The sequence below is a fragment of the Mus caroli genome, chromosome 5 (assembly GCF_900094665.2).
Source record: "Mus caroli chromosome 5, CAROLI_EIJ_v1.1, whole genome shotgun sequence".
In the NCBI taxonomy this organism is placed as follows: domain Eukaryota; kingdom Metazoa; phylum Chordata; class Mammalia; order Rodentia; family Muridae; genus Mus; species Mus caroli.
The window spans coordinates 16,979,886-17,005,050 of NC_034574.1; the positions used below are offsets into that span (position 1 = coordinate 16,979,886).

General features: G+C 42.3%; 1 protein-coding gene across 4 annotated transcripts in view; it reads right to left on the reverse strand.

The window, feature by feature from the left end:
• Positions 1–25,165, reverse strand: part of Reln (reelin) — a 438,806-nt gene that overhangs the window by 95,130 nt on the left and 318,511 nt on the right. For all 4 annotated transcript variants that reach the window (XM_021163945.2, XM_029477127.1, XM_029477129.1 and 1 more), the window contains 7 exons: positions 21,124–21,329; positions 15,606–15,777; positions 14,928–15,128; positions 12,336–12,568; positions 7,404–7,561; positions 5,667–5,874; positions 4,541–4,617 (listed from right to left, as the gene is read on the reverse strand). In XM_021163945.2, coding sequence (XP_021019604.1) covers positions 4,541–4,617; positions 5,667–5,874; positions 7,404–7,561; positions 12,336–12,568; positions 14,928–15,128; positions 15,606–15,777; positions 21,124–21,329 — 1,255 coding nt within the window. The remainder of the gene's footprint in view (positions 1–4,540; positions 4,618–5,666; positions 5,875–7,403; positions 7,562–12,335; positions 12,569–14,927; positions 15,129–15,605; positions 15,778–21,123; positions 21,330–25,165) is intronic.

Below are 25,165 nucleotides of genomic sequence, written 5' to 3' on the forward strand. Positions count from 1 at the left end.
CCTCCGTCCATTGTAATAGTAAATAACAAAGACTTAATTAGCACAACGTTTTGAGAAATATTACGATGAAGAGCAAGTAGCTCAGTGCCAATTGGCAGTGCATGAGATTACAGGTGCCCCCCGCCCCCCGCCAGACAGGCAACAGTGCCAGGAACAGTGACACATCTGTGAAAAGCTAGAACTCTCAGAGAGCCTCTATGTTTACAACAGAATCTGTCAAGTTCTGAGAGGAAGAGAAAGAATGAGAAGGAAGAGAACAGGTGTGTGCTGGGTGTGCTGGACCGCACACAGCCACAGTGATGGAGAGTTAGAGGTGCTGCTAACTGAGGGGCAGCCGCGTGTCAGGAGAGCCGAGAGCCACATGAAGCCTTAGGAAGGAAATGGATCTGGGGTTCCGCCTTCATCCGAGTCTGCCCAGGGTGCTGTCTGGGAAAAGCACTACACAGTAGTTCTCAATGTCTATTCAAAATATGGCCTATTACTTTTCAAAGGGTGATGTTGGATGTCTAAGAGTGTAGACACTTCAAAATTTTCATTTTCTGTGGCTATTGATTTGAATTTATGTAGTTTATATTCCATCAGAGAAGTAATGGAAAGGAGACGGGAGAGGTAGGGAAAAGGAGCGAAGAGGTGGGGTAGGGTAGATGAGTAGGAGCAGCCACTGTAGAAGGGGACTGAAGTTTTCCAGATGAAACATCATGGAAATACAGATCACCTGCACCATCTGAAAAGGTGCTCTCTCTGCAGTAGTTTTAGTATGTTCACAACTTCATTGATGCTTCTCTCCTTAGAATGTGGAACTCAGGGCTGGAGAGATGGCTCAGCAGGTAAGAGCAATGGCCGCTCTTCTAGAGGTCCTGAGTTCAATTCCCAGCACCCACATGGTGGATAACAACCATTTATAAGGGGGCTCTGATGCCCTCTTCTGTCATACAGGCATACATACACATAGAGCCTTCCTGTACATAAATAAATACATCTTTAAAAAAAAAGCGGAGACTAAATCTTTCTCCTCTGAGTTCAGAGGGGTTTAAGTAACTTACTTCTAATGAACAGAATGTGGTAGGAACCACGTGGCTTTTGAAATTTGGCCATTAAAAGCCTCACACTGAGCCGGGCAGTGGTGGCACATGCCTTTAATCTCAGCACTCGGGAGGCAGAGGCAGGCGGATTTCTGAGTTCAAGGCCAGCCTGGTCTACAGAGTGAGTTCCAGGACAGCTGGGGCTACACAAAGAAACCCTGTCTCGAAAACCAACCAACCAACCCACAACAACAACAACAAAGCATCACATTCAGCCTGGAGTGGAGCTCAGTAGTGCAGGGCTCACTAAACAATGTGTGAGCCCTTTTAGCAGTACAAAAAGGAAAAAGGAAAAAGGAAAGGCTTTGGGTCTTCCTCCTCCTGGCTCTGTGGCTATGAGGAAATAGACACATGTGTAAGAAGATGTTCTAACAGTCTGTGGGCAGGTCTGGAAGGATGGAGAGATCTGGACAAAGCCTCTGGCCTGCTCTTCAAACAGATCACCCAGTCCTCAGCAGAGTTCCCCAACGTCTGTCCCATCTGTCCATTGCCTTGACTGAAGCCCTCATGAGAGACCCTGACCTAAAGCCCATCAGCTGTCTTGCTGGAGAAGGCAACACACATTTGTTACTTTCAGGCACTTGGTTTCTGAAAACTTGTTATGCAGTATATCATCCCAATCCCCCTAAATCAGAATTTGCATGCTAGCAAATGCAGATTCTGAAAGATTTGAGGTGTTCATCAGAACATGAGAGGCATGCTCAGGAGGCGTGTCTCCCATTTGCAGCTTGCTTTTGCCTTACCCCCTCAGTAGCTTTCTCAGGAGAGTCATGTCTACCTACATGCAGCAATGAGGTCTACAGAGATGAGACTTTAATCCTGAACTGGGATGAGGGAGGGCCTCCCAGACCAGCACGTGAGTGGAGGAACGTCAGGAGGAGAGCGGCAATATCCACAGTCTATGCCAGTTGCTAAGCCTCATTAACTGTGTCATCTAACACATTGTACATTTGAATAAGCCAAGTCATTTTAGCACATCTACTGAATGTTTAAAGCATGTAAGGCATTTATTTCTCTTTTTAAACTACGACTCCATCTGCATTCTGCCTACTCTTATTGAAGACAGCCTAATTTTGAATTTAATTCCAAATATGTAAATTGATGCTTCAGCTTGAGTAAGTAAAGAGTCTTCACTTTCATCCCTGGGAGAGATTTGCTCAAGGATTTAGCCAGATTTACATGCTAACAACCAGGCTTCAGGAAGAGGGTGAGAAATGCCTATGGGATGTGAATTATGGATAACACCAAGTCTAAGGAAATGGCTCAGGGCTAGCTGAGAACAAACTGCTTGTTCCTAAAGGGAGCCTAAGGAGAACTAGCCCCACAGTGCAAAGAGCATCTGTAGCAAGTATAGAGTACATTTTATGTCAATGGTAAGTATATGTTTCTCACAAAGCCTTTTTAAATCTTATATACAAACAGGGGTACAAATATGGAATTTTTGCAACACTCAGCTTCCATTGGATTAAATTTATCAGCTGTCATTTGCTTGCTGCGATGGCAGCCAGACTGCATTATCAAAGTCACGGTCCCTATGTGCTTGCTTTCCATTTCAACAGTTTGCTTCTGTAGTTCTCTCCAAATCTCACATTTTCTTGTTTACTTTTTCGTTATAGTTTACTACCCGAGGGAATTTTTTGTTTTAACTAGACCTGGCTGTTGGGCAGCCATTTGTGTTAGCCTACACATGGGGTTCTTTCTCTCTGTTACATGGCTGACAACACTCAGCAGATACTCGGCATTTTGGAATGAGCACATCAGATAATCCATGAAGAAAATGTAGCACAATGAAGAAAACATATTTTTATTTTGTTTTAAAGGGTTATTTGTTACTGCAGCATAACCTAGCTCATTGTGACTGTTGCATAGGTGGCAACATTGTGGTGATATTTTATCTGCAGTACCCACAACATAGCAGACTTAAAACAGACTGCATATGAAGATGGCCTAGTCGGCCATCACTGGGAAGAGAGGCCCCTTGGTCTTGCAAACTTTATATGCCCCAATACAGGGGAATGCCAGGGCCAAGAAGTGGGAGTGGGTGGGTAGGGGAACAGGGCTGAGGGAGGGTATAGGGAACTTTCGGGATAGCATTTGAAATGTATAAAAAGAAAATATCTAATTAAAAAAAACCAGACTGCATACGCATCTGTAAAAGACATGAAGGGATGCAACATGGCCTATTAAAAGTTTCTAGACTGCTTCCTCAGCAAAAGCATGATGTGCATCCTTAGAGGAGAAACATTAAGACAGCCACAGGAAATCATTGAAACCTTCAGCCAGGGATGACGCAGGGAAGGTTAGTGTTAGCAGAGCTCCACAGTCTGCTGACTAGCGGGTACTGTTTGGTCCAGGGCATCATGTATAGCCACAGCTGGACACAGTAACAAACTTAGATGTCAATGATGTAAAAACCAATGCTGTTTTAAGATGATATAGCTCGGGGCCAGAACCATCGGAGAAGTCTAGATTCTGTGCTAAGAACCAGCCATATACAGGGCTCCTGAACGACTCCTACCATACCCACAAGAATGCGGGAGCCACTTATATTTCAAGGCTGCTGCTGGATTTCTTTAAGAGAAAAGAAAAGTGGGAACCAAAAAGACTGAGTGAGAGTAGAGGGTCAGGAGAAGGGAGGGTCAGTCATATGATGCCAAGGGCATACATCCTGGAGTTGGTGGTTCAAATCCTGGTTTGTTTACTTTCTATCTCTATGCCTGTGTAAGTTCCTGGGCCACTCTGCCTCCCTCTCCACTCCTCATAAAGAGTTCCAGGACAGTAGTATCTATGGCAAATAGGTACTCATAAAAGAACAAGGATTCTGTCCCCTCCAGAATGCCCAAGAGCAGAAGCATAGTTTAATATAAAATTCAAAAATTCTCTGTACAAACAAGTTCAGTCTTCACACTGAATGCAAAAATCTCTCCTACTGTTTTTCCCTCTCTTTGGGAGTTATAGAGAAGTAGAACTCACTAAAACTATTGTCATTTGTTTCTGTCTGGACCCAGGGAAGTCATGGATTTCAGGCTTAGGAAACTCGAGAAGCTATTGGATTGGGGGTCTGCACAGCCACTTTTTCTATTGAAGCAGAACACAGAATGGAGGGCAGGTGTGATCTAAGGAAATGGAAGTAGCAGTTTGTAAAATCCACATCAGGCTTTGGGAGGAAAAAAAAGGCTAATTAGCTAAAGTTGCTATAACTTCTATAGAAAGACAGTAGCCTGGGGCTGGAGAGATGGCTCAGCAGTTAAGAGCACTGGCTGCTCTTCCAGAGGATCTGGGTTCAAAACCGAGCAACCACATGTGGCTCACAACTGTCTGTAACTTTAGTTCCAGGGGAGCTGGCTTCCACAAGCACCAGTACACACATGGCACACAGACATACATGCATAGACACCTCCTCAACATATAAACCACAAAAACTACTTTACAAAAATGTAAGACATACTTCAGCTTACCCTCATTTCTAGCCCGTGGCTTGATGCACGTAATCCCTGATGTTTTACTTCCAATTTGTATATAAAACTGAACAAGTCTGGGGGGAACCAAACAAACATACAAACTTCAGTTTAGTTACAAACAAAATAAAAGTAAAAATTCCTGTCATTCTCAAGTACCACTTTTAAAGTCAGATATAATAAAGTTAATAATGTCACGTTGGCAAACATTTAACATGTTAAGTGATATGAACAACAACCTCATTCTGTATAAAGATCTAAAGAAAACAGTTGAACCCTATTTCATTGTGAGAGCTGATGTAATTTCATGATCAATTACAAAATGTCCAGATAATTCAACCTTTGAAACTCAAGGTGAGGGGAACAATGAAGCTAAGAAGCTGAAGCCCCTGGAAGGGCAGCCAGCCCGTCTGACACTGACTTCCAGGGAGCTGGCACCCAGTGTAAACTGTGCCTCAGCCGTGATCCTGCTGGGCAGGCAGACCTTTGAGGACAGGATGCTGAGGGGACGTGGACAGACAGGAAAATATGAAAGGCAACACCGCAGGTTTAGTAAAGACCTCGACTAAAATGTATTCATTTTTTTCTCGTTTCTTTCCTTCTAATTTCCACGTAATTTAACTGATGTAAAAAAGCAGTTTCCTTTTAGGTGTGCTACTACTACGTCACTTGACCTTAGAGCCAAACAGTTCTTGGTTCTACCAGCAGGTGGCAGGGTAAGCATCTCATGTTTATGGAGGGCAATTTTTCAGTAAATGACCACAAATGGCTTGCCCAAGTACATGGAGGAATCATTTCAGACATCAAATCCCAAGTTGGAAATACATTTGCCCCATCGGTTTACATTAAAAATATATGAGTTTACAGAACTCATAAGATAATGCAGAGCTTTTGAAAACTAAGGTGAAAAAGTATATATATCAGACATAGAGGCCTGGGCAACAAGTGTATGCTAATATCAAACTCTAGTGTCATCTGTTCGCATGGCCCATCTATTTTATCATGCAGCTTATGTTAAGCTTCATATTTTACATACCGTAATCCACAGGTAGAAATATTATAAAGATATCCCATTAACAACAGTCCACTATATTAAAAAGAAATGCTCGAATCGACGACAACTTGCCTGATATTCCTGGTGTCCAGTGGGACTGTCCTGGCTTCCCTTTTCCCAAGGCCATTAAAGTAGAGGGACCTGCCGTCATTGAGGGTGCCACAGCCCGTGCCAACCTGACCTCCGGTGATTTTATACCACAGTGGGCTTAGCTTCCCCTCAAACCTATCGAACATCTCACTGTGGTTAGGGGTGTTTGACACACAGGTTCCTTGTGCCGCTGCAGGGGAGAGAAACATACACGTACACGTTTTGTTGGAATCACTAAGTATTCAAGACATACTTGACTTGTGGGCAAGGAAGAGTCTTCATTATGCAACTGTCTGCCTAAAGACAGCCACTATTACTAACATAAAAGGTGGTGTCAGGAGTGTGGTGTAGACCAGAAATCCCAGCACTTGAGAGACAGACAAAAGGAGGTCTGAAGTTCAAGGCTATCCTTGGACACCTTCTAAGTTCAAAGTCAGTTGGGCTGCATGAGACGCCATCACAAAGCAACAAAACAAACAAATCAATGGAATTTGCCAGTTTTTTCTTTCAATTTTTAACTTTTAAAAAGGACATTTTTAATTTTTACAAACCATATGTATGTGTGTTTCTCTGCATGTATGTACATCTGTACAAATGAATATAGGAGCTTGTGGAAGCTGGAGGTATCAGAAACTCCACGAGCTGGACACACATAGGGTTGCAAGCCACTGACGTGGGTGCTGGGAATTATACCCAGCTCCCTGCAAGGGCAGCATGAGCTCTGAGCCATCTTCCAGCCCTTGTAACTTATTTACCATCAAATGAAGCCTGATGCTGGTCATGATGGACGTCCACGGTTGTTCCTACCTAGAGGGTTTGTGGGAGCAGAGATCTTGCCCACATTAAAGCCGCCCATTCACTGTCTTTCTATAAGATTCTTGCAAGGAAGGGCAATACAGAATTTTAAAATGCTGTCCTTGAAACTCTGTTACACACAGAGGCTTGCAAGAGCGAGCCAGTCTGTCTTTGTTTGCTCGCCAGATGAAGGCCCAAGTACTGACAAGCTGGGAAGGAGCCTTTTGATGTTGGCTGCCAGAAAAACTTTAGAAGAAGATTTTGTAGCTTAAGATATTTTCTCCAATTTTATGCTTTAATCTCAGCTCTCTTGAAACTTTTGCTATGGTAACACCCAAAGGTGAATGTTGTAAAAACAACTTCTCTTATATAAAGCTCTTTTTAGTTTTGATAGTTTTAGGCTTAGAATTTTATGTTGCAGTTTAGTTTTAAATGGAGAAAAGCATATTTCAAATATATATTCATTCTCAAGAGCTCAGGGAGACCCTGCAAACATGCCGTTAAGACCTTGGTTTGGGTTTCTGAGACTGCATGATTGCATGAGCAGAGGCAGGGCCCGGCCCATTTCTAGCAATGCTGAGCTACTTGACCCAAAAAGAATTGTTTAAAATCAAAAATCCATTCTCTGCCTCAGTTTCCTCAAATGTAAACAGGGTCAGCAGTACTATGGTACAGTTATTCATTCTTAGAATCAAATGAGATTAAAAATGAAAGTATTTACTGTAATGTTTGACCTGATCTAGAACTGACGCAATGGTCAGTATGATTGCTTTTAAATAACAAACACATTCTCTCTAGGGCGTGAGACTTAGCAGGTTTTCCTTTTAGGTAGCTTGAGACCACAGGACATCTAGCAGCTCAAGTGCCCGAATGCCCAAGTTCTAGAGTTCTTCAACACTGAGAATGATAAACCAGGGGTCTTACCTGTGTACCCCAGGTCACAGAAACACACCCCCGAGATGCAGTCTCCATGGCCACTGCAGTAACTGGGACAAGGCTCAGATATGTACACCCCATCTAAGCCAAACGGGGGTACATTCTTCTGAGCGCTGCTCTCTTGGATCCATCGGAATCTGGTCTTGCTGTTGGGAGAAACAGGTCTGTTCTTACAGCCACATCTCACAGAAGGGTTCAGACAAACTCACCTGAGCCAGTATGCCCCTGAGTGCCATGCCTGCTTCTCAAACCTGCCTGACTTCTTCTTCAGCATGAATAGTTTAACATCCAGGAGGAAATAGTTGCAATGGCCTTACAAGTTTTTCTAAGAAGACCTTTGATGCTAGATGTATCATAGATTTTTGTGTATTTTCCTACCCCATGCTCTTTTAGTAATAACCCAAGATTATTCTTTAGTTAATTTTCACCCTTCCATCATGTTAATTTTATGCTTATCTTTAGAGAGGCCATTTGAAAAAAATCATTTATGATTTGACAATTTCATGTATGTATATAACATTTTATATTTTGATCGTGTTTACTGGCCATAATGCTCTCTTAGCTCCCCACTGCTCCCTCTGGACTCCTTCGTTCCAACAAATTATTTGGCAGTCTTTTGAGGCCATCAAATACAATGATTTTTGTTGGGACACATAAAGGGACTCTGGCTATTTGGCATTGACAACGGAAGGGGAGAGCCTGTACAGACAGCTCCACTGCCGCTCATGGCTGCCTCATTCCTTCCCATCTTGCTTTAAAGCTCTTCGATGCTCATTCTGAGACTTCTCAGTAACCAGATGGGATGCCTATCAGCACTGCTACTTGTGAGAAAACAAAGAAAAATCGCGGGGACCATCTGAGTTGGGAGTATCAAATGGAGTGAGGCTTCACGCCTGGGTAATTGCTTGTATATCTTCACATTGTACCTAGCAACTGATATCTGCTTCTGTCTCAACCCTGGTGATTCAACGCTGGGTTTGAACACAAGTAAATCAGTGTCATCAAAGTTGCTGGCATAAGAAGAGCTTGGGAAGGATTGAGAGAGCACTGGGTGTGGCCCCTAGGTACCAGGTCTTGCCTGAAGAGCAGTAGACAAAATATGAGGAAGGTAAGTTCTGTCCTGAATCATAAGTTGTTTGGGAAGGAAAGAAACATGAAATAGTTGAAATCTGTTGATGTAGCTGTCCTCAAAGGTGAGCTATCCTCATGAGGTTGTAGCCTGGAAACACAATAACTATTTGATATACAGACATACTAGTTTAAGTAAATGTCTATTAAAGTGGAGTTGTGGGTTCCTAACTACACTCTAAATACTACTTTTCATACCCACAGGTAAGTATATTCTTACTTCTTATTGAGGAAACTTCTCTTTGGAACAGACAGACAATTACAGAAAACCACAACCAATCAAAATGCCAAGTTGTGGAGCCCAGTCCCAACTGAGACAGCTCCTGTACCTAAGGCTCAGGGATCATGGCGGAAAGACTGTCAGTGTGGAGGAACAGGGTTTGCTGTGCAAGAGTGTCTCTTAGGAATGTGAGAATACACACACACAAAGCTCACCAACACGGCTGCCAGAAACAGGACCAGAACAAGAACAACAACAATAGACAGGCTAACTTGGATGGGGAAAGGGTAAGGAGGCCTCCACCCCACACAGAGAACTGCAGGCAACAAAGGATGCCAGGTGTAGGGAAAATAGTCACCAACTGGTTATCCAACACACGCATACAAATAACTACACAGACTGAGTAGGTTGTACCTATGTACTTAGAAATACACACACACAGACACACACACACAAGGAATTAATGAAAAAAGAGGCCATGCATTTGAAAAAAAGCAAGGAGGGGTATATGGGAAGATTTGGAGAAAGGAAAGAAGAGAGAAAAATGATGTAATTATAATTTCAAAAACTAAAATAATTAAAAAAATTTTTATTATAACAACATGATGATGATGGTGGTGATTATGATGATAAAGAACTAGTCAGACCATCTAAAGGAAGAAGGAAAATAAGGCACAGTTTAGCCAAAACAGTATCTAGATTGAAAGAAAATTAAATTCAAGGTCTATGACTCATGCGGCTTGTTAGTTAGGAGGGCTTTCTAGGCCTAGGGCAAAAAACAAAGGCTGTTGCTGTTAAGTTATTCCAGGAACTGGATAGCCATAAAGATAGGAGAGACCTGCAAAGACATCCGGACTATCTCAGCAAGGATGCCCGGACTAACTCAGCTGAGTCATAAGCACCTGCCCCTCAGAATTGCTGTTACCTTGATCTACACATACAATTTGCTGATGTTTAAACTGTCCAATTGTGTGTAACCACGCCAATTCTTCACCTGCCCCCAACTTTTTTGTATATAAACCCCTAGCTTCTGAGACTCGTGGTCGACTCCTCCGTCTCCTGCGTGAGACAAGTGTCGGCCTGGAGCTCCATCATTAAACTACCTCGTGTGTTTGCATCAAGACGGTCTCTTGTGATTCCTTGGGTGTGCGCACCATCTTGGAACTTTAGTGGGGGTCTCCCTACTAGGGTCTTTCAAGATTTCATATTTATATTTGGAGATAGAGCCTTTGCAATAAGTTATTTGTACATTTCTTGTGCATCAATGGGGTCGCCTATGAGAAGTGGAGGTGGCATATGTATATTTATCAAATATCTATTTACCACTGCCATTGTCTGTCTTCTGCAGGCAAGAACCAGGTGAAGTCATGGGAGCATGAGCTCTTCCGTTAAGAAATCCTCTTAGAATTACTTCTGGAATAGTGAGGCTCTAGTCAATATTGTAAGCATGTTGCCTCCTGGTTTTACTGCTTAGGCTCTCAGCTCTTCAACAGTGCATCTGGAGCTTCCTGAGCACGACATATTGCAGAAAGGAGATGGCAGATAGCTCATTTACTTGGGGTAAGTAGGAACATATCTACTACTCTTTTTTTTTTTTTTTTTTTTTTTTTTTCGAGACAGGGTTTCTCTGTGTAGCCCTGGCTGTCCTGGAACTCACTTTGTAGACCAGGCTGGCCTCGAACTCAGAAATCCGCCTGCCTCTGCCTCCCAAGTGCTGGGATTAAAGGCGTGCACCACCACGCCCGGCTTATTTACTACTCTTAAGCAGCGGACTCTATCACAAATACTGTCAATCAGCAAGCTGGGTGGAGTCCAAGTAACCAGGAAGCTGGATTCTAGTGGAGAAGATTTTTTTTTCCTCAAAAGCTGAAATTCAAGAAAACATCCAAATATTGAGAGCTTCAGAACATTTGGCCTACTTACTGACGTGAGCCTGGGCTTCCTTACTGCTCATAGTGGTCTTATCAATTGCGTTACTCTACCCACCAGTGAGGAAAAAACTGTAATTAACAGATTTAACCACAGTTTTTCAGAGCTTGGGAGAAACCAAAAAGGATTGACTCCTCTGAGAAACTCTGTTTTCATAGTGATGTTTTAAATCATCCAATATTCTCATCATTGTAACGAAGGGGGCCACTTGATGGTCTCCAGCTAAGGTTATGTATTTGGAGGAGATGCTTTGAGGCATGCTTTCTTCTTCTTTCTTTCTCTTTCTTCTCTTTCTCTTTTTCTCTTTGTCTCTCTTTCTCTCTCTGTCTTTCTCCTTCTCCTTCTCTCTCTCTCTCTGATGTTTTTGAGACACAGTTTTTCTGTATAGCCCTAGATGTCCTGGAACTCACTCTGTAGACCAGGCTGGCCTCGAACTCAGAAATCTGCCTTCCTCTGCTTCCCAAGTGCTGGGATTAAAGGCTTGCACCACCATTGCCCGGTGAGGCCATGCTTTCAGTAACCATGAAGAGTGTTTGAGGTGAGAAAAACAAACAAACAAACAAACAATCAATCAATCAAACAATCAAGCAGGCTGCACTGACAGCTTCAGATGAATGGCAGCAAGAGGACATGGCTCTCCCAGATGGCAAACATTAGAAAAGTTCTTATGAAGGTGAATGGTTCCTTAGGCAGGGAGGTAGGCAGGGTGGAGCCAGGGGCTGAGAAAAATGGACTGGAGAATTCCTCTTAGAGAGATCTATTTTAGTCATGGAGACTGTTCGTCCTAGACATTGCTCTTGGATCAAGGAGACTGGATTAGCAAGCTTCTTGGCGACATTCAGACTTCTATACTATGGACCAGGTGCCTGACTGCTAGGACCTTCCCATTTCTTCTTGCCCCTCTCTCTTATTTTTTTTCTGCTGAACTACAACACAACACTGACATACAAACCGAAGACATTGTATGTAACTTGACATGGTTCAGATGATTGAAACAGTTTCATGGATAGTTTGTTTGTTTGTTTTTTAAATAGCTGATATTTTAAAATTCTGCTTTAAAGTTTATCAGGGTCATACAGAATTTTACATCTTTGATCTAACAAAGATGACTTGCTCACTGACAGCTAAAGTCCATGTTCTAGTGGACTGTACTTAACTAATGGTGGAGGCAGAGAACACAATTAGCTTGAGTAGCTAGATGATGCTCAGTAAATCTGTGATCAATTAGGTGTGAAAAAGCTACAGACAGACAAGTGCTTAGCAGCTATTTTTGTTACCACTATATCAGAGCACAGGATAGGTCTCTTATTGTTTTAGTAGTCTATTTAAAGTGACCGTTTACATCGAAAGATACTTCTTCTATGTAAGGAGGCATTAAGTAAATAAAAATCTACACATTCTTTTAACCCCTAGCCCTGCTCAATGCTGTATGCCAGTGCCCAGACTGTATGTGCGACAGGTAGGTGAGGACCAGGTGCTTGTTGAATGAATTAGTAGCTGACTGAGTAACAGACTTCACCACCCACTTAGGCTATTTTGGTAGTTCTACCTCAGTTATTTGTTTTTCTGACTCAAGCCACTGCTTGGGCAGGAGCAGCCAGACCTTATGGTGTGATGGCTCACAATGAGAAAGATTGCTGTACCTGGATGCAAGGGACCTTGGAATGGCAATGGTGATTCTAGTCCATTCTTCGAAGTCCCCAGTATAATAGACAGTAGGTTCACTCAATTCCCTGGAGTTCCCTTCACATCCTTTGCCTGCTGACGCTGGGAAGCATCCTTCCTTCACCAGAAACCATGACATGCCAGCATCATGTGAATACTGCAGGAGAACCGGAGCAGTGCTGCTGAATTGGCTGGTGCAGCCTATGTTTAGCTGTGAGGACAAAGGCAAAATTAGATCAGGCTTTGTTCAAAGATGACCTTTAACAAATTAGGTGCAATGGCATCCAGGGTCCCTGCTACATGTTGGCATGACATTTAAGTGATAAAAAAGATACAACTCAGACTCAACCCAGGACCTCTGTAAACTCTGGAAGGTTTCAATAGAGAGTTGGACAAAACTTATCTTCTAGGTTTCTTGAGAAGGAAGTATTTTTTATTCTCATTTCCAGAGCAGATAAACAGGTAAGAAGGCTGAGAAGCAGCTGTCCTAAGGAATGTGGTTGCTCAAAGGGTGGCTGCCTCTGCTTTCTGTGTAATAAGCACCATGTACTATCTATATATCTGTCTGTCTGGTTCAAGACAATTTTTTAAAAAAAGAAAGGGAAAATAAAGATCACTGTCAAGGAAAAGCCAAGTTTCTGTCACAGACTCAATTAAGTAATGAGACAGAGATGTTATGTGCAAGTCACATGACTGTCAACATAAAGTGGGCATTGTTTAAAAACTGTAAAATATGCAACCGCCACCTCCCTGGCACAGCTGTTTTTCTGCCCTTTATTTAGAGGTACATATTCTGGATATAGAGTTGAAATTCTCATGTGTTAAGAACTTTCCTCCTGCTTCCTGTTCAGAGTGCTTTATTACTATGCGCAACACTGCACAGGGTGCTCAGTTCTCCCTGTGGGTGATTTCCAGAGAGGCTTCAGGAGTGATATCGCTCAGAGCATGGATGCACTTCAGATTTTAAAAGTTCCATGTATTCCTTTTATTAAAGGAATCCTTTTAGCTCAGCACTAGGTTTTGGCATTATAGTTGAAGATTTTCTTTCCCTCTAAATGAATGTATGAATGAATTTGAGTGTTGTTTAGCACACCCTGTTGACAATTGTTACTGTTCCACAGCCTCTCTATCATTTGGTTGATGATGTCAGGCGCCGTGCAGGGTGCCATGGGGCCTGGGACCTATGCTACTGGAACCCCTGACTGTGCAGTGACTGTTTACCTTTCTGGCTTCTTCTCTAGCTCCTGATCTCCCTGAGGACTGGGGCCAGGGTTTGGGGTCTACATTCCCAAGACCTTATACTGGTCATATGGCAAGCAGTTACCAAGACTGCACCAGAACTATATTCTAATATGAATGAAAACAAAAGACATTTAAGTATATACTGACCACCAATCCATAATTAATACCTATCATCAACCAGCGAGCACAAATTACTAGGTGTTTAGTCGTGAGGTGAGAATTAGGATTTTCTTAAGTATTATATGCTGCTGCCATTTTAAAATACCTGAAAAATTCACTATGTTTCTCTCACTTTGCTTTTTCAACTTCAAAATATCACCGTTCAGGATTTAATGTTTACCCTGCCATGGTGTTGGGGATAAGTTAAACAGCAGACTTATCAGATAAGAAGCAGAATAGTATTCAATGAATGTATTGGATATTAATATTAAGTATCACCCACACACGCATGTAGATGCACGCACTGTTATCGATACTTCCACTGGAGTTTAATATCAATATACAAAAAGGCAAGACTACCATTTCCTAATTATTTTATTTATGACTATCTTATATAGGTCTGTAGAAACTATATTGAAGAGCTAACTATCTCTTTAATACTTCCACTTGTAAATTATTTAGGGTCTGCATTCTATTGTTATATAAGGACCATGTAGTTGTAGTGGCTCATTAAAACTGCATTGCTTTCGACTGCAGAATTCACCGGTGGGATTTTATTATAAACAAACACGATGAAACTTTGATTAGGTTCTGAGACAGGGACTTGTCAAGGTAAACACTCACTACTTCTGTTGGCATGTCCTCACAGTATGAACGACAACATGCTTTAAGGAGAGTGAGGGAGAGCAGAGTGAAGCCAAGTTACAGGGAGGGAATTCTAAAACACTATAGGAGATGCGTAAAACACAGGCTGGGCTTGGAGCACACTTAGTGTGTGCAAGGTCTGGGCTAGACCTCCAACACGCCACAAAAACAAGCCCAAACCACCAGTGAGACAGACAAGTCTTATCTAGGATGACTTGAAAGCAGAGCGGTTCATTACATCACTCTCAGATCAAAATACTCAGCCAATTTTAATTTAACTATGGGAGAGTTTCATGAACACCATAATGCGATAGGAACAATTTCTGAGACTCCTCCAAAACTAGCCAACTGTCTCCCTTACCAATAGAGCTGAAAGACTTCACCATCCTAAGCCTGTGGAGCCTTTATTTAAGTGTGTCCCTTCTTTAACAGAATATAAAAAACCTGTGTTCTCTTTTTGCAAATAAAGGTGGAAGTTTTCTGTCCTTTGGCCTGCTCTGGAAAGACCCCTGCTGCATAAATACCTTGAACTGCAGCACATATCCAGGTTTCAGGGTCAGATCTCGAGTTACTGCAAACCGGTCTCCATCTGACTTTCCAAACACCATGGCTGACGGCGTGGTTGCACAGAAGCTGTCATTTTTAGCCATCCCTTCATTAGCCAACATTAGCCACACACTCATTTGGTTCATAGGGTAATCGAAAGCTGGCTTCTCATAGAAGTTCTATTAGGGACAACACAAATGAAACAGGAAGACAGTTGGATAACACTGAAAACACAAAAACATAAGCCCCAAATCACCAGTGCTACACGCTCAGTTTGTCACGCATGGGCCATACACCATTCATGTTTCTATGAAAATACAGAACTGCTAAACTAACATACATAATACTAAAATACAGCCATATTTCCTCTTGATGACTTAGCAACCAAAAAATCTTGCCACCTTGTATCTAATTATTGTTTAAACACACTAACTGATAACTTTACTGATAGCTAGACTTCACAGTCTTTCTCATGTCTGAGCCACCAATGAACTAGCAGCCCAGGACTGGACTTTCTTACTGCAGAGGGGAACAGCCACAATATGAATGTAGGCATTCTATTAACTAAACTCACTTACCCAGTTCCCTGTCTGACACTAGGTTCTTCAGGAAGCCAGTCATTCTTCCTCTGGTCCACTGTTCCACATGAGACTTACCTGGGGCAAAGTTGGGTTGACAACTGGAATAACCTGCTTCTGCTTCTCTGACAGAATGATGATGTCATCAACGGCCCACTGGTCATAGTCCTCCCCCGAGAACACAGGCTGCCACCAGCGGAACCTGGTACAAGGGGTCTTTGCAGCAGCTGGGAGCTCCAGGTAGACAAATCTGCATAAAAACAAACCCTTCATGGCTGGGAAAGGAAACGCTCTGCTGTCCTTAGGAGCTGGCAAAGTATCACAGGAAGAGATGAGAAGGCTTAGGTTCATTTGACACCCCTGGTTCTACAGATGTCTCTAGGATGGATGGATCACACAGGATGCTTATGCAGTAGGAAAGCCTGAGTCTGTATTTTGTCCATTTCACTTGTCATTATGTTTCAATGGACACTGAATCTCTGGCTCCTTAGTGTAAAGGCTACACTGTATTAAAAGTTTTGTTTGTTTTTATTTTACATATGAGTGCTTTGCCTGCATGTATATAGACACCATGTGTGTATGTATTTATGTATAAGTAAGCAACATTACGTAGTATGTCATGTTGGTCATACGATGGTCATAACTTTTAGAAGAATTATTTACAGTTGTTGAGATGCCTCAGAGGGTGCAGGTGTCTGTTGCCAAGTCTGATGACCTATTTGATCTCCTGTGCCCACAGAGGAGAACCTGTCCTACGACCTCCACCTGCTCACACATACCCACACCAATTAACATTGTAACAATACAAAAGAACAATCTAGAAGAACTTGGCCTTCTATTGCGTTATTACATTAAAATTCAACGTAATCCTTATTCATGGTGAAAGACAGAAGAGGAAATAACTATCAGTAAACGATGTGAGGTTGGGCGCTATTAAAATCTTAATGGATATCATCATTCGACAATTTGTTATATACACAGGCATTATGTAATACAGTTCCTTACATTTTAAAACTTAATGTTTACCATAAGCAAGTCCCTAGTCTGTAAAATAATTTAAGATCATTTTAATATTTATGTAATTTCCATTTTATAGGAACACTGTGCATATTTTTCATATTTTTCTTACTATGTGTAACTCCTGCCATAAATCCTATGCACAAAGCCTTTTGCCTTTGCTGCTTGGTTTAGATAAGATTTTAGGTAAGATTCTCAGACAGGAAATTACCAGGTCATATTAATTACTGACATTTAAGATTTCTAAAGTCCTTCCTCGAAGGGAGGTAATAGTTTTCAGATGGCATGAGAGGGTCTTTCAGTTTCATGTTGCGAGAGCACTTGGAAATATAATTAAAGATGGTATGTAGCCTGTTTAAAAACAGAAATTATGCAATGGAATCTCAATATTATCCATGTCTTAATGAATATGTGTTTTTGGTCTTCTCTGCTCATTTTTTTTTTTTTTTGCATTCACTTTTAAAAATGGGGTCTTAGTGCTTAAAAAGTAGCTTGAATAAACTCTTTGTGGGACAACAATCATTTCTCATATTTGTTGGAACTGTCCTTCTAAATTTGTTTTCCTTGACATCATAGTTACATACACACAAAAGTGGTTCTACATTTTTGCATGTAGCACATTTCTATGTGAGTAGTTCTTTGCGTCATTATTTTCCCATTGAGTTTGTACTCTGTTTAGGTGCTTTTTCAGGATCAGCAGTGATCTGTCGCTGAGATCAAGAAGCCCTAAATCAGTTTTCACAGCTTTTGATGATACAAAGTGACAGTTTAGACATTCCTCTCTCCAAGTGTTCACTAGAGCTAACATGGCCTGATTACTCATTTATTTCACTAACAGCTGGCATGTTCTTTTTCACATATACATTCTTGTATGTGCCTGCATATGTTCATGTGTGTGCAGGTGCACGTGGCTGTGTAGTTGCTCATGCACATATGTGTATGTGCTATGGCAGTCAGGGCACACCCTCAGATATCTGTCTGCCTCAGACGCCATCCTCCTTGCTTTTGAGTCAGGGTCTGTCACTGGGGTCAGAACTCACTGCTTTGACTAGGCTGCCCTTGCAGTGAGCCCCCTCCTTGTTTCTGCCTCCTCCCCAGCACCCCTGGCTTTCTACTTAGGTTCTGGGGCTGCAACCTGGCCATCCCTCTTACACAGCAGGCACCTTACTGACTGAGCTATCTCTCCATTGCCTATTCACTTGAGTCAGTTTCAGGATCATCTATTTGGCTTCATTGCTTGTCCAGTGTCTTTTCATTTTAGGATTTTAAAAATATAATATATGCTACTTTTTATTTATTTTCTCCAAATTTAGGCTGTGTTGTTAGCTTCTATTTCTAGACACAAAGTATACCACGTACAGGAATCTAACAAAACAAAGAGGCAACTTTATTCCCAAGTTTTCAGGTTTCCTCTTTGTGGCGTCTATACTATGTCTCACTTATTGTTGTCTTTTAATATCTGGAGGACACAGTGCAGCACTCTTCACAGCTATCCTCAGTGAGTATTGTCATTCAAGTCATTTTCAGTGTGTGAATTGTTTGTTGCCATCATAGTCTTTTCTCATATCTTCCAGCTCAAAGTGTCTTCATCAGCTTAGTGTCATCTGAAGTCTGAATCTAGCCTTCCATAAAAATTTCCACAATGAAATATTTTTATTTATTTATTGTTTGTGCATACATATATATCTCTGTGCACTGCTGTGTGTATGTCATATGTGTATCTCTGTGCAGTGGTGTATGTCATATGTGTGTGTGTCTCTCTGCACTGGTATGTGTGTTCATGTGTGTCACTGTGTACTGGTATGTGTATATCATGTGTGTGTACATGTGTGTTACTGTGCACTGGTGTGTATATGTCATGTGGGTGTCCCTGTGCACTGGTGTGTGTATGACATGTGTGTGTGTATGACATGTGTGTGTGTATGTATGTCTCTGTGCACTGGTGTGTACATGCCATGAGTGTGTGCATATATGTGTCTCTCTGCACTTGTGTGTATATTTTGTGTGTGTGTGTGTCTCTGTGCACTGGTGTGTATATGTCATGTTGCAGGAAATATTAAATAGAAACCACGATGTTCCTGCGCTACTGCTGTGCACTGGTGGGCCACATGGTTCCAGCCGGGTGATCTGAACTGGGTGGTTCCTCTGGCAGGGCCGAAGCTCCCAAATTCCCTTCTCTACCACACTAGACCCATACAACGACCGTCCACCAAGTGGTCAGCCACCACACCACCCATCAACCTGATAGAATCAAAACTCTAGAAGCTTATAATTAACCAATCAGATGTATGTATCAATATATTCCCAATTTACAAGATTTCAATGTAATAACTTCAGAACCAATTGATAGTGATAAAAGCTTTATCCCAATAATTCTAACCTTATGATATCATAATTACCTGTGGCTAGTTAAAGCCATGCTGGTTCATATCTGCCTCCTTCTTGGCCTCTCTCTCCCTTTCCCCTGAGATGTTCCCTGTCTCTGCATCTCTTAGCTCTGCCTCCCTTTCCCTGTCCAATCACAGGCCTCCTGCTGCACTAATGTAATTGGAGAGGGAAAATCCTGCAACATCATGTGTGCATGTGTATGTGTGTCTCTGTGTACTGGTGTGTGTATGCATTGGTGTGTGTGTACACTGAGCATGTATGCATATATATGTGTGCATGTAGAGGACAGAGAACAACTTTAGGTGTTGGTTCTGTTTTTTTTTTTCCATATTTCTTTGAGACAGAGTCTTTCATTGGCCTGGAACGCTGCTAAGTGGCACAGGATACCTGGTCAGTGAACTCTAAGGCCCTCCTGTCCTGTCTTCTATCTCACTATCACTGGGATCACAAGCATCATTACAATGTCTGCCTTTTCTTTTCAAATTCAAGTTCTCAACAACCACTTAGTCCTCAGCAATTTATTCCTTTCTATTTGTTTTATTATTTTTTACAGGTTCTTCTGAAACTTGCTCTATAGCTCAGGCTGTGACCCAACCATGATCCTCTTGCTTTAGCCTTCCCAATACTAGTTTTTGTAGGTATAAGCCACTGCGCTTAACTAAATTAAAGATTTTTGCATAGTCTTTGTGGTAGTTTGAATAGACTGGAATGCTTGGTCCCCAGGGAGTGGAACTGTTAGAAAGGATTAGTAGGTGTGGCCTTGTTGGAGGAAGTGTGTCACTAGGTGGGCTTTGAAGTTTCAGAAGCCCTGCCCAGCTCAGAGTCTCTCTCTTCTCCTGCTGCCTGGGTATTGGAATGCAGAACTCTCAGCTCCTTGTCTGCTTGCTGCCTGCCATGAAGATAATAGACTAAACCACTAAAACTGTGAGCAAGCCCCAATTAATGTTGTCTCCTCACAGCTATAGAAAATTGGCTAAAACATTATTTGAAGTAGAATTCTATAGAAAGTGTGTCACCTTTAAGAGGACCATTTTTTTTTTTTCCAGACAGGGTTTCTCTGTATAGCCCTGGCTGTCCTGGAACTCACTTTGTAGACCAGGCTGGCTTGAACCGCCTGCCTCTGCCTCCTGAGTGCTGGGATTAAAGGCGTGTGCCACCATACCCAGCAACCTTTTTTTTTTTTAAAACAGCAAACTTATAAACTCCCAATCTACAAAATATGTAAAATTTAGGTAGCAAAATTAATTTGATTTGTAAAAATTAAATATGCATTTTCTTCAATAATTTTCAATACAAGGCTTAGTTATAATGTGTAAAACAGGACTTTAACATAAGTTAATATTGATTGGTGGTTAATATATAAAAAAGAATTTTATCTCCTCATTAAACTAAAAATAAGAGATAAAAGACATACTTTAAAAATGGTCTTGAATAGTTTTAAGTTATGTTCATATAAAATGTAAAGATTAAACAGAATTTCAAATACTACATAATCACAAAAGAACCAAGGTTAAATATACGTAATATGCCAACTGCCTGGTATAGGCATTTCCATTAAATGTGATTATTGCCCTGAACGGTCGTTGTCTATGCCATTTCAGAATTCTATATAATCTCCAGTTATCAAGATAAGAGCCTGGGTAGGTTATGTGAACAGCTTTAGAAAATCCAAACTCTATAGACCTGCCATCTAGGGCCATCCCTTGGTATAGTGAGTGCATGAAAATGCAGGACAAAAAAAAAATCCATCTTGCATAACTGTACTGTGTGTGCCACGAAATGGAAACAAAATCTTCAAAGGCAAAGCAGGCAAAGCAAAGCTGTGCTGTAGCCTCAGGCGTCTCTGGGCATCAATGTTAGTGATTGTCTTAGAGTCAAAAATTTCCCCAAATCTCTGAGACAAGATCTCACCGTAGCCTTGACTGTTTGGACCTCAGGAGATCCTCCTGCCTTAGCTTCAGAAGTGCTTTGATAGCTTGTGTTAACACACCCAACTAACATCTCTAAAGAATTAAATATGTGGCCAAAGTGGGTTTCGTTTAATCATGTTGAAGAAAATTCTCTAGACTTGGCTTTCCTGCCAACTCTGTGTGAGCTTCTGGAACTGTCAACGTTTTAGATGACATTTCAATACCAACTCAACGTCTACCTTCTCTGGAATGCACTGGAAGGCCCACCAGGTGGAGCTTACCTGGGTTTGCTGAAGTCTGAGAAGTACATCTCTGCCAGCAGGTGCCACTGGATGCCCCCATTGTTGCTATACTGGAGGAGAATGCCCTCCTCTCTGCTGTCAGGCTTGTTGCATGCAGCACTCTCTCCTCCTATCTGGATGTAGAACTGGACGAAGTCCACCCAGGATGTGTCCAGGTCCCAGCTCACCAGCTGCCTCTTCCCAGCCTTTCCCAAGGGCAGAAGAATCACAGTTAGTTACCTGGAAGCTCTGGGATTTTATACCGAGGCTCCAAGTCCACATGAGGGCCCTGCACTATAGAGGACAATTCTAGTGCCTGTTAATACCGAGAAGAGCAACTTCTGTCGTGTCTGCTGTGGCTGTAGCTCCTGTTCCTGGATGCTCTCCCTTCGTTTCCCATCACTGACCCCCACATCCAGCTGAGAGACTTGAGAATTTCCTACTATACCAAAGAACACTCTGGATTTCTAAAACAAATAGGGCAAAATTAGGTTTACTCAAAATACTTCCAATCCTGGCTTTATAAGTCATCTAATGTCAGAGTAATGGAGAAGAAAGACTTGGTGCATGTGTGTTTGTTCATGTGCACATGTGTGCTTATGTATGGGAAGACCTGAGATAACCCTGGGTGCCATCACGTAGGCAGCATTTATGTTTGTCTTTGGTTTAGAACTTGCCAACTAGGCTATATGGTTGGCCAGCAAGCTCTAGGAATATGCCTGACTCTCTCCCCCTCTCCCAGTGCAGAGAGCAAGTGTATATTACCGCACCTGCTCTTATTTTAATTAATTTATTTTATCATTTATTTTATTGCTATACATTTTGAGACAGAGTCTCACTGTGTAGACTTGCTTTGCCTGGAGTTCACTATGTAGAGCAGGCTGGCCTCAGACTCACAGAAATCTACCTGCCTCTGCCTCCTGAGTGCTGGGATGAAAGGCATGCTAATAAGCCTGGGTAGTGGGTTTTTGTTGTTCTTGTTTAGTTTAGTTTAGTTTAGTTTTATTCTTCATGTGGGTTCTGGGAATTGAACTCAGGTCCCCGTGCTTCAAAGGCAGCATCTCTGACTGAGTTGACCATCGGATGGGCCGTGCTTGGCTCCCAGTCCTCTACTCATCCTGTCCATGAGCTGTGAGGCCTTTCTGAACTTTTATTTTCTTCAAAGGTGCAATATGGGTAATCATAGCTTCCTCACAGTGTTGTGACAACTGGATTAAATAACAGGCGGCATGTATGTAAGGCGTCTGGAATGCTGTTTGCATTCTTGAAGGTATATTTTCCCCAGAGACCTGTTGACAGCTCTTATTTCCAAAGCAAGTTAAAGTGAAGTAGGCAAGACAGAAGCCTCTTGGCAAAAAGGAAGTCTTGCAGTTTCTCCACCTGCCTTGCTCACTCTCAAAGAAGATGGTGTGAGGTGCCATTTAAGGAAGCTTTGAAACCATCCAACAGTCTCTTCTGTTCTAATTCTAAAGTGTTAGACATTTCCTGAAGTCCAGAAGCCCACTTCCTTCTCTTGCTGTGTCCCTTTATGTCAGTGTGCTGCTGTGAGAGGTTGGACACTGGTTGACAAGAGGTTGTCACTCCAGCTCTCTGTAATGGCTTCAGGTTGTAGTGGAGCAAAGAGGTGCATTGTGGGATTCTCCCACGTCGCTGGGTTCTACCAAAGTTAATCAGTGGACTGCTCTGGGCTTGGAGGCCACCTGGGAGTTCAACCAGAAGTCAAGAAGGAAAACAGAGGTGATACATATAGATTAAAGTGAACCCTCTTCACAGTTACACTGAGTCCTAGTTTCATCTCCCAGGTTCACTGAGGGAGAGGTTTTCTGTCTCTAGAAGTCATGGTAGTGGATATCTGTGGAGCAATTAAGCTAGCAAGAACTCTAAAGCCAATTAAGAGTCCAAAAGAAACCAGGGTGTCTGCAAATGACCCCTGAAGGTGATTCGGATGCAGAGGCTCATTCTTTAAAGCTGTAATTTCTAGTGTAAGTGTGAGGAACTCTTGTCTATGCTTTGTATTGTTTTAAACTGCTCATTTGAAATGTGGTAAATGAAAAACACCTAGTTCTTTCATACCCCAGGACTACCAGAGGCAGAGTGGTGTTTGCTAAAAAAAAACCTCCAAGAGTTTTAGCAGGTTCATTCCAATCTAGCAAGCGTCTATGAAAAACACAGCATGTGGGAATGAGCCAGAGGATGAGGCTCTGAGGTGAGAATTACACAAATCCAATTATCACAATTAGCTATTGGAGTGAGGGTCTGTTGTGAGCCCACAGCGCAGGCTTGTTCCTCCAGGTGACAGGGATAGTCTATAGGGATTTGGAAACCTGCTTTTGTAGGACTTTGGGAAATGGTGGGAAGTGTTACACAAATGCTTGGTTTGGCACTGAGAGTGGCTGTTTCTCATGGAGAAACAGCACGCAGCACTTCTTTTCTTCAGTGGCCCAGAATGTTGAATACAGAGTTGAAAGAAAAAGGGCTCATGATAAAATTTTGTCACAATTTAGAATATAATGTAATAATTGCTTGAAGTTTTCTTTGCTGTGATGTATGGATTTATGCACGTATGTGTACAGGCATGCACATCATGTATGTTTGTACACATGTGTTGGATATGGCTAAATGAGCATGAAAGCACTAATTCCCACAGTGGGGAAACTATCTTACAGTTGTTTTGAAGTACTGTGGGAAACACCTTAGGCGTCCTAGTATTTTCAGACCTTGGGGTCTATACAGGAGGAATGGTATGTAGAAGAAAAACAAATTCGAGGTCACATGGCTTCCTAATTTAAGGGTTCAGCTAAAATAAATCAAAGCTTATCAGGCAGCAGGTAATAGACTGATAACAAAACCTCAAGGAATCAGTGAAGTTTCACCTGTGGCACCTCATTAGTTTTCTTTATTCAAAATGTCACTAGCAAGAAAAAGTTGTATAATATTTACCTGGAAGTAACCAATTCCTTAGAGTTTCTCCTTGTTAGTTAAATTAATTAACTCTTTAATAACTGTACCACACAAACCACCAGGTAGAGAAGCCACAGCCTGATTGTCAGAGACAACACTGACAGTTGCTGCAGGCCAACTGTCCTAACTTGCAGATGTCTCCTTGGTCCTGTGGACATTTAATAACTCTAGACCTATTTAGTCTTTTGAGTCTTTATTGAGATGTAAAGGCCGAGATCACGACAGGCTTTTTGGAGCTGATCATTTTATCTAGAGATCAGCTCGGCTATGGAGACTGCATCCAGTCTGGTACTGTAGAAAAGCAATAAAGGGAAACAATCAGTTACGCAGCCAATCAGAGAGCAATCTCAAGAATACAGTGACTTTGGTAGTTGGGCCCAGCTCCTGCAAGCTGCCTGGAAACGGCAGGGCAGCCGTTAGTGGGATGTGGCAAAGGTTATGTCAATTCAGAGACGGTAGGAGACAGAACAGCTGAGCCAGCTCAAAGGAAGAGAAACAGTTACAACCTTTAACCAGGGGACAGTCCTGGCTGGAGCAGGAAACGCATGCTTGGAAAACCAATACAAGCGATGCAGTCGGGGAAGGAGGGCCACAGAGTACTCCGGACACTTGTAGCCAGCAAGGGAGGGGACAAAGGGGCTAGGTGTATTAACTTAGGGTGGTGGGCACCTGACCTTGGCCTCTTCCTCTGCTGCCTGTCCATCATTTCAAATGCTCTGCAGTGGGGAATGACCAACCACTTACTGAGCACACAAGCCTGGCTCCTGTACCAACCCTCAGAGACTCTGAGGGCCACCTGCAGACCCTCCCTGTGGAAATGTGGTGACAGTCCCACTCTCGCAGTGACAGTCGCTGTGACACAGGAAAAGGGAAGTGATCTCTGAGTACATAACAGCTCTCCCAGAGGCCACCAAAGCTTGCCTTAGTTTGATTGCATGGGCCCAATTTCAACTCTTTTGGTTTAAGGTATTTTTTCCACTTAGAATTCTAAACAGATGCTGCTAAGGCAAAGAAGGGAGAAAAAAAGGGAGGGGCTGAGATATTTTTACAGAAGTCCAGAGGGGAAGGCTGAATTGAGAGA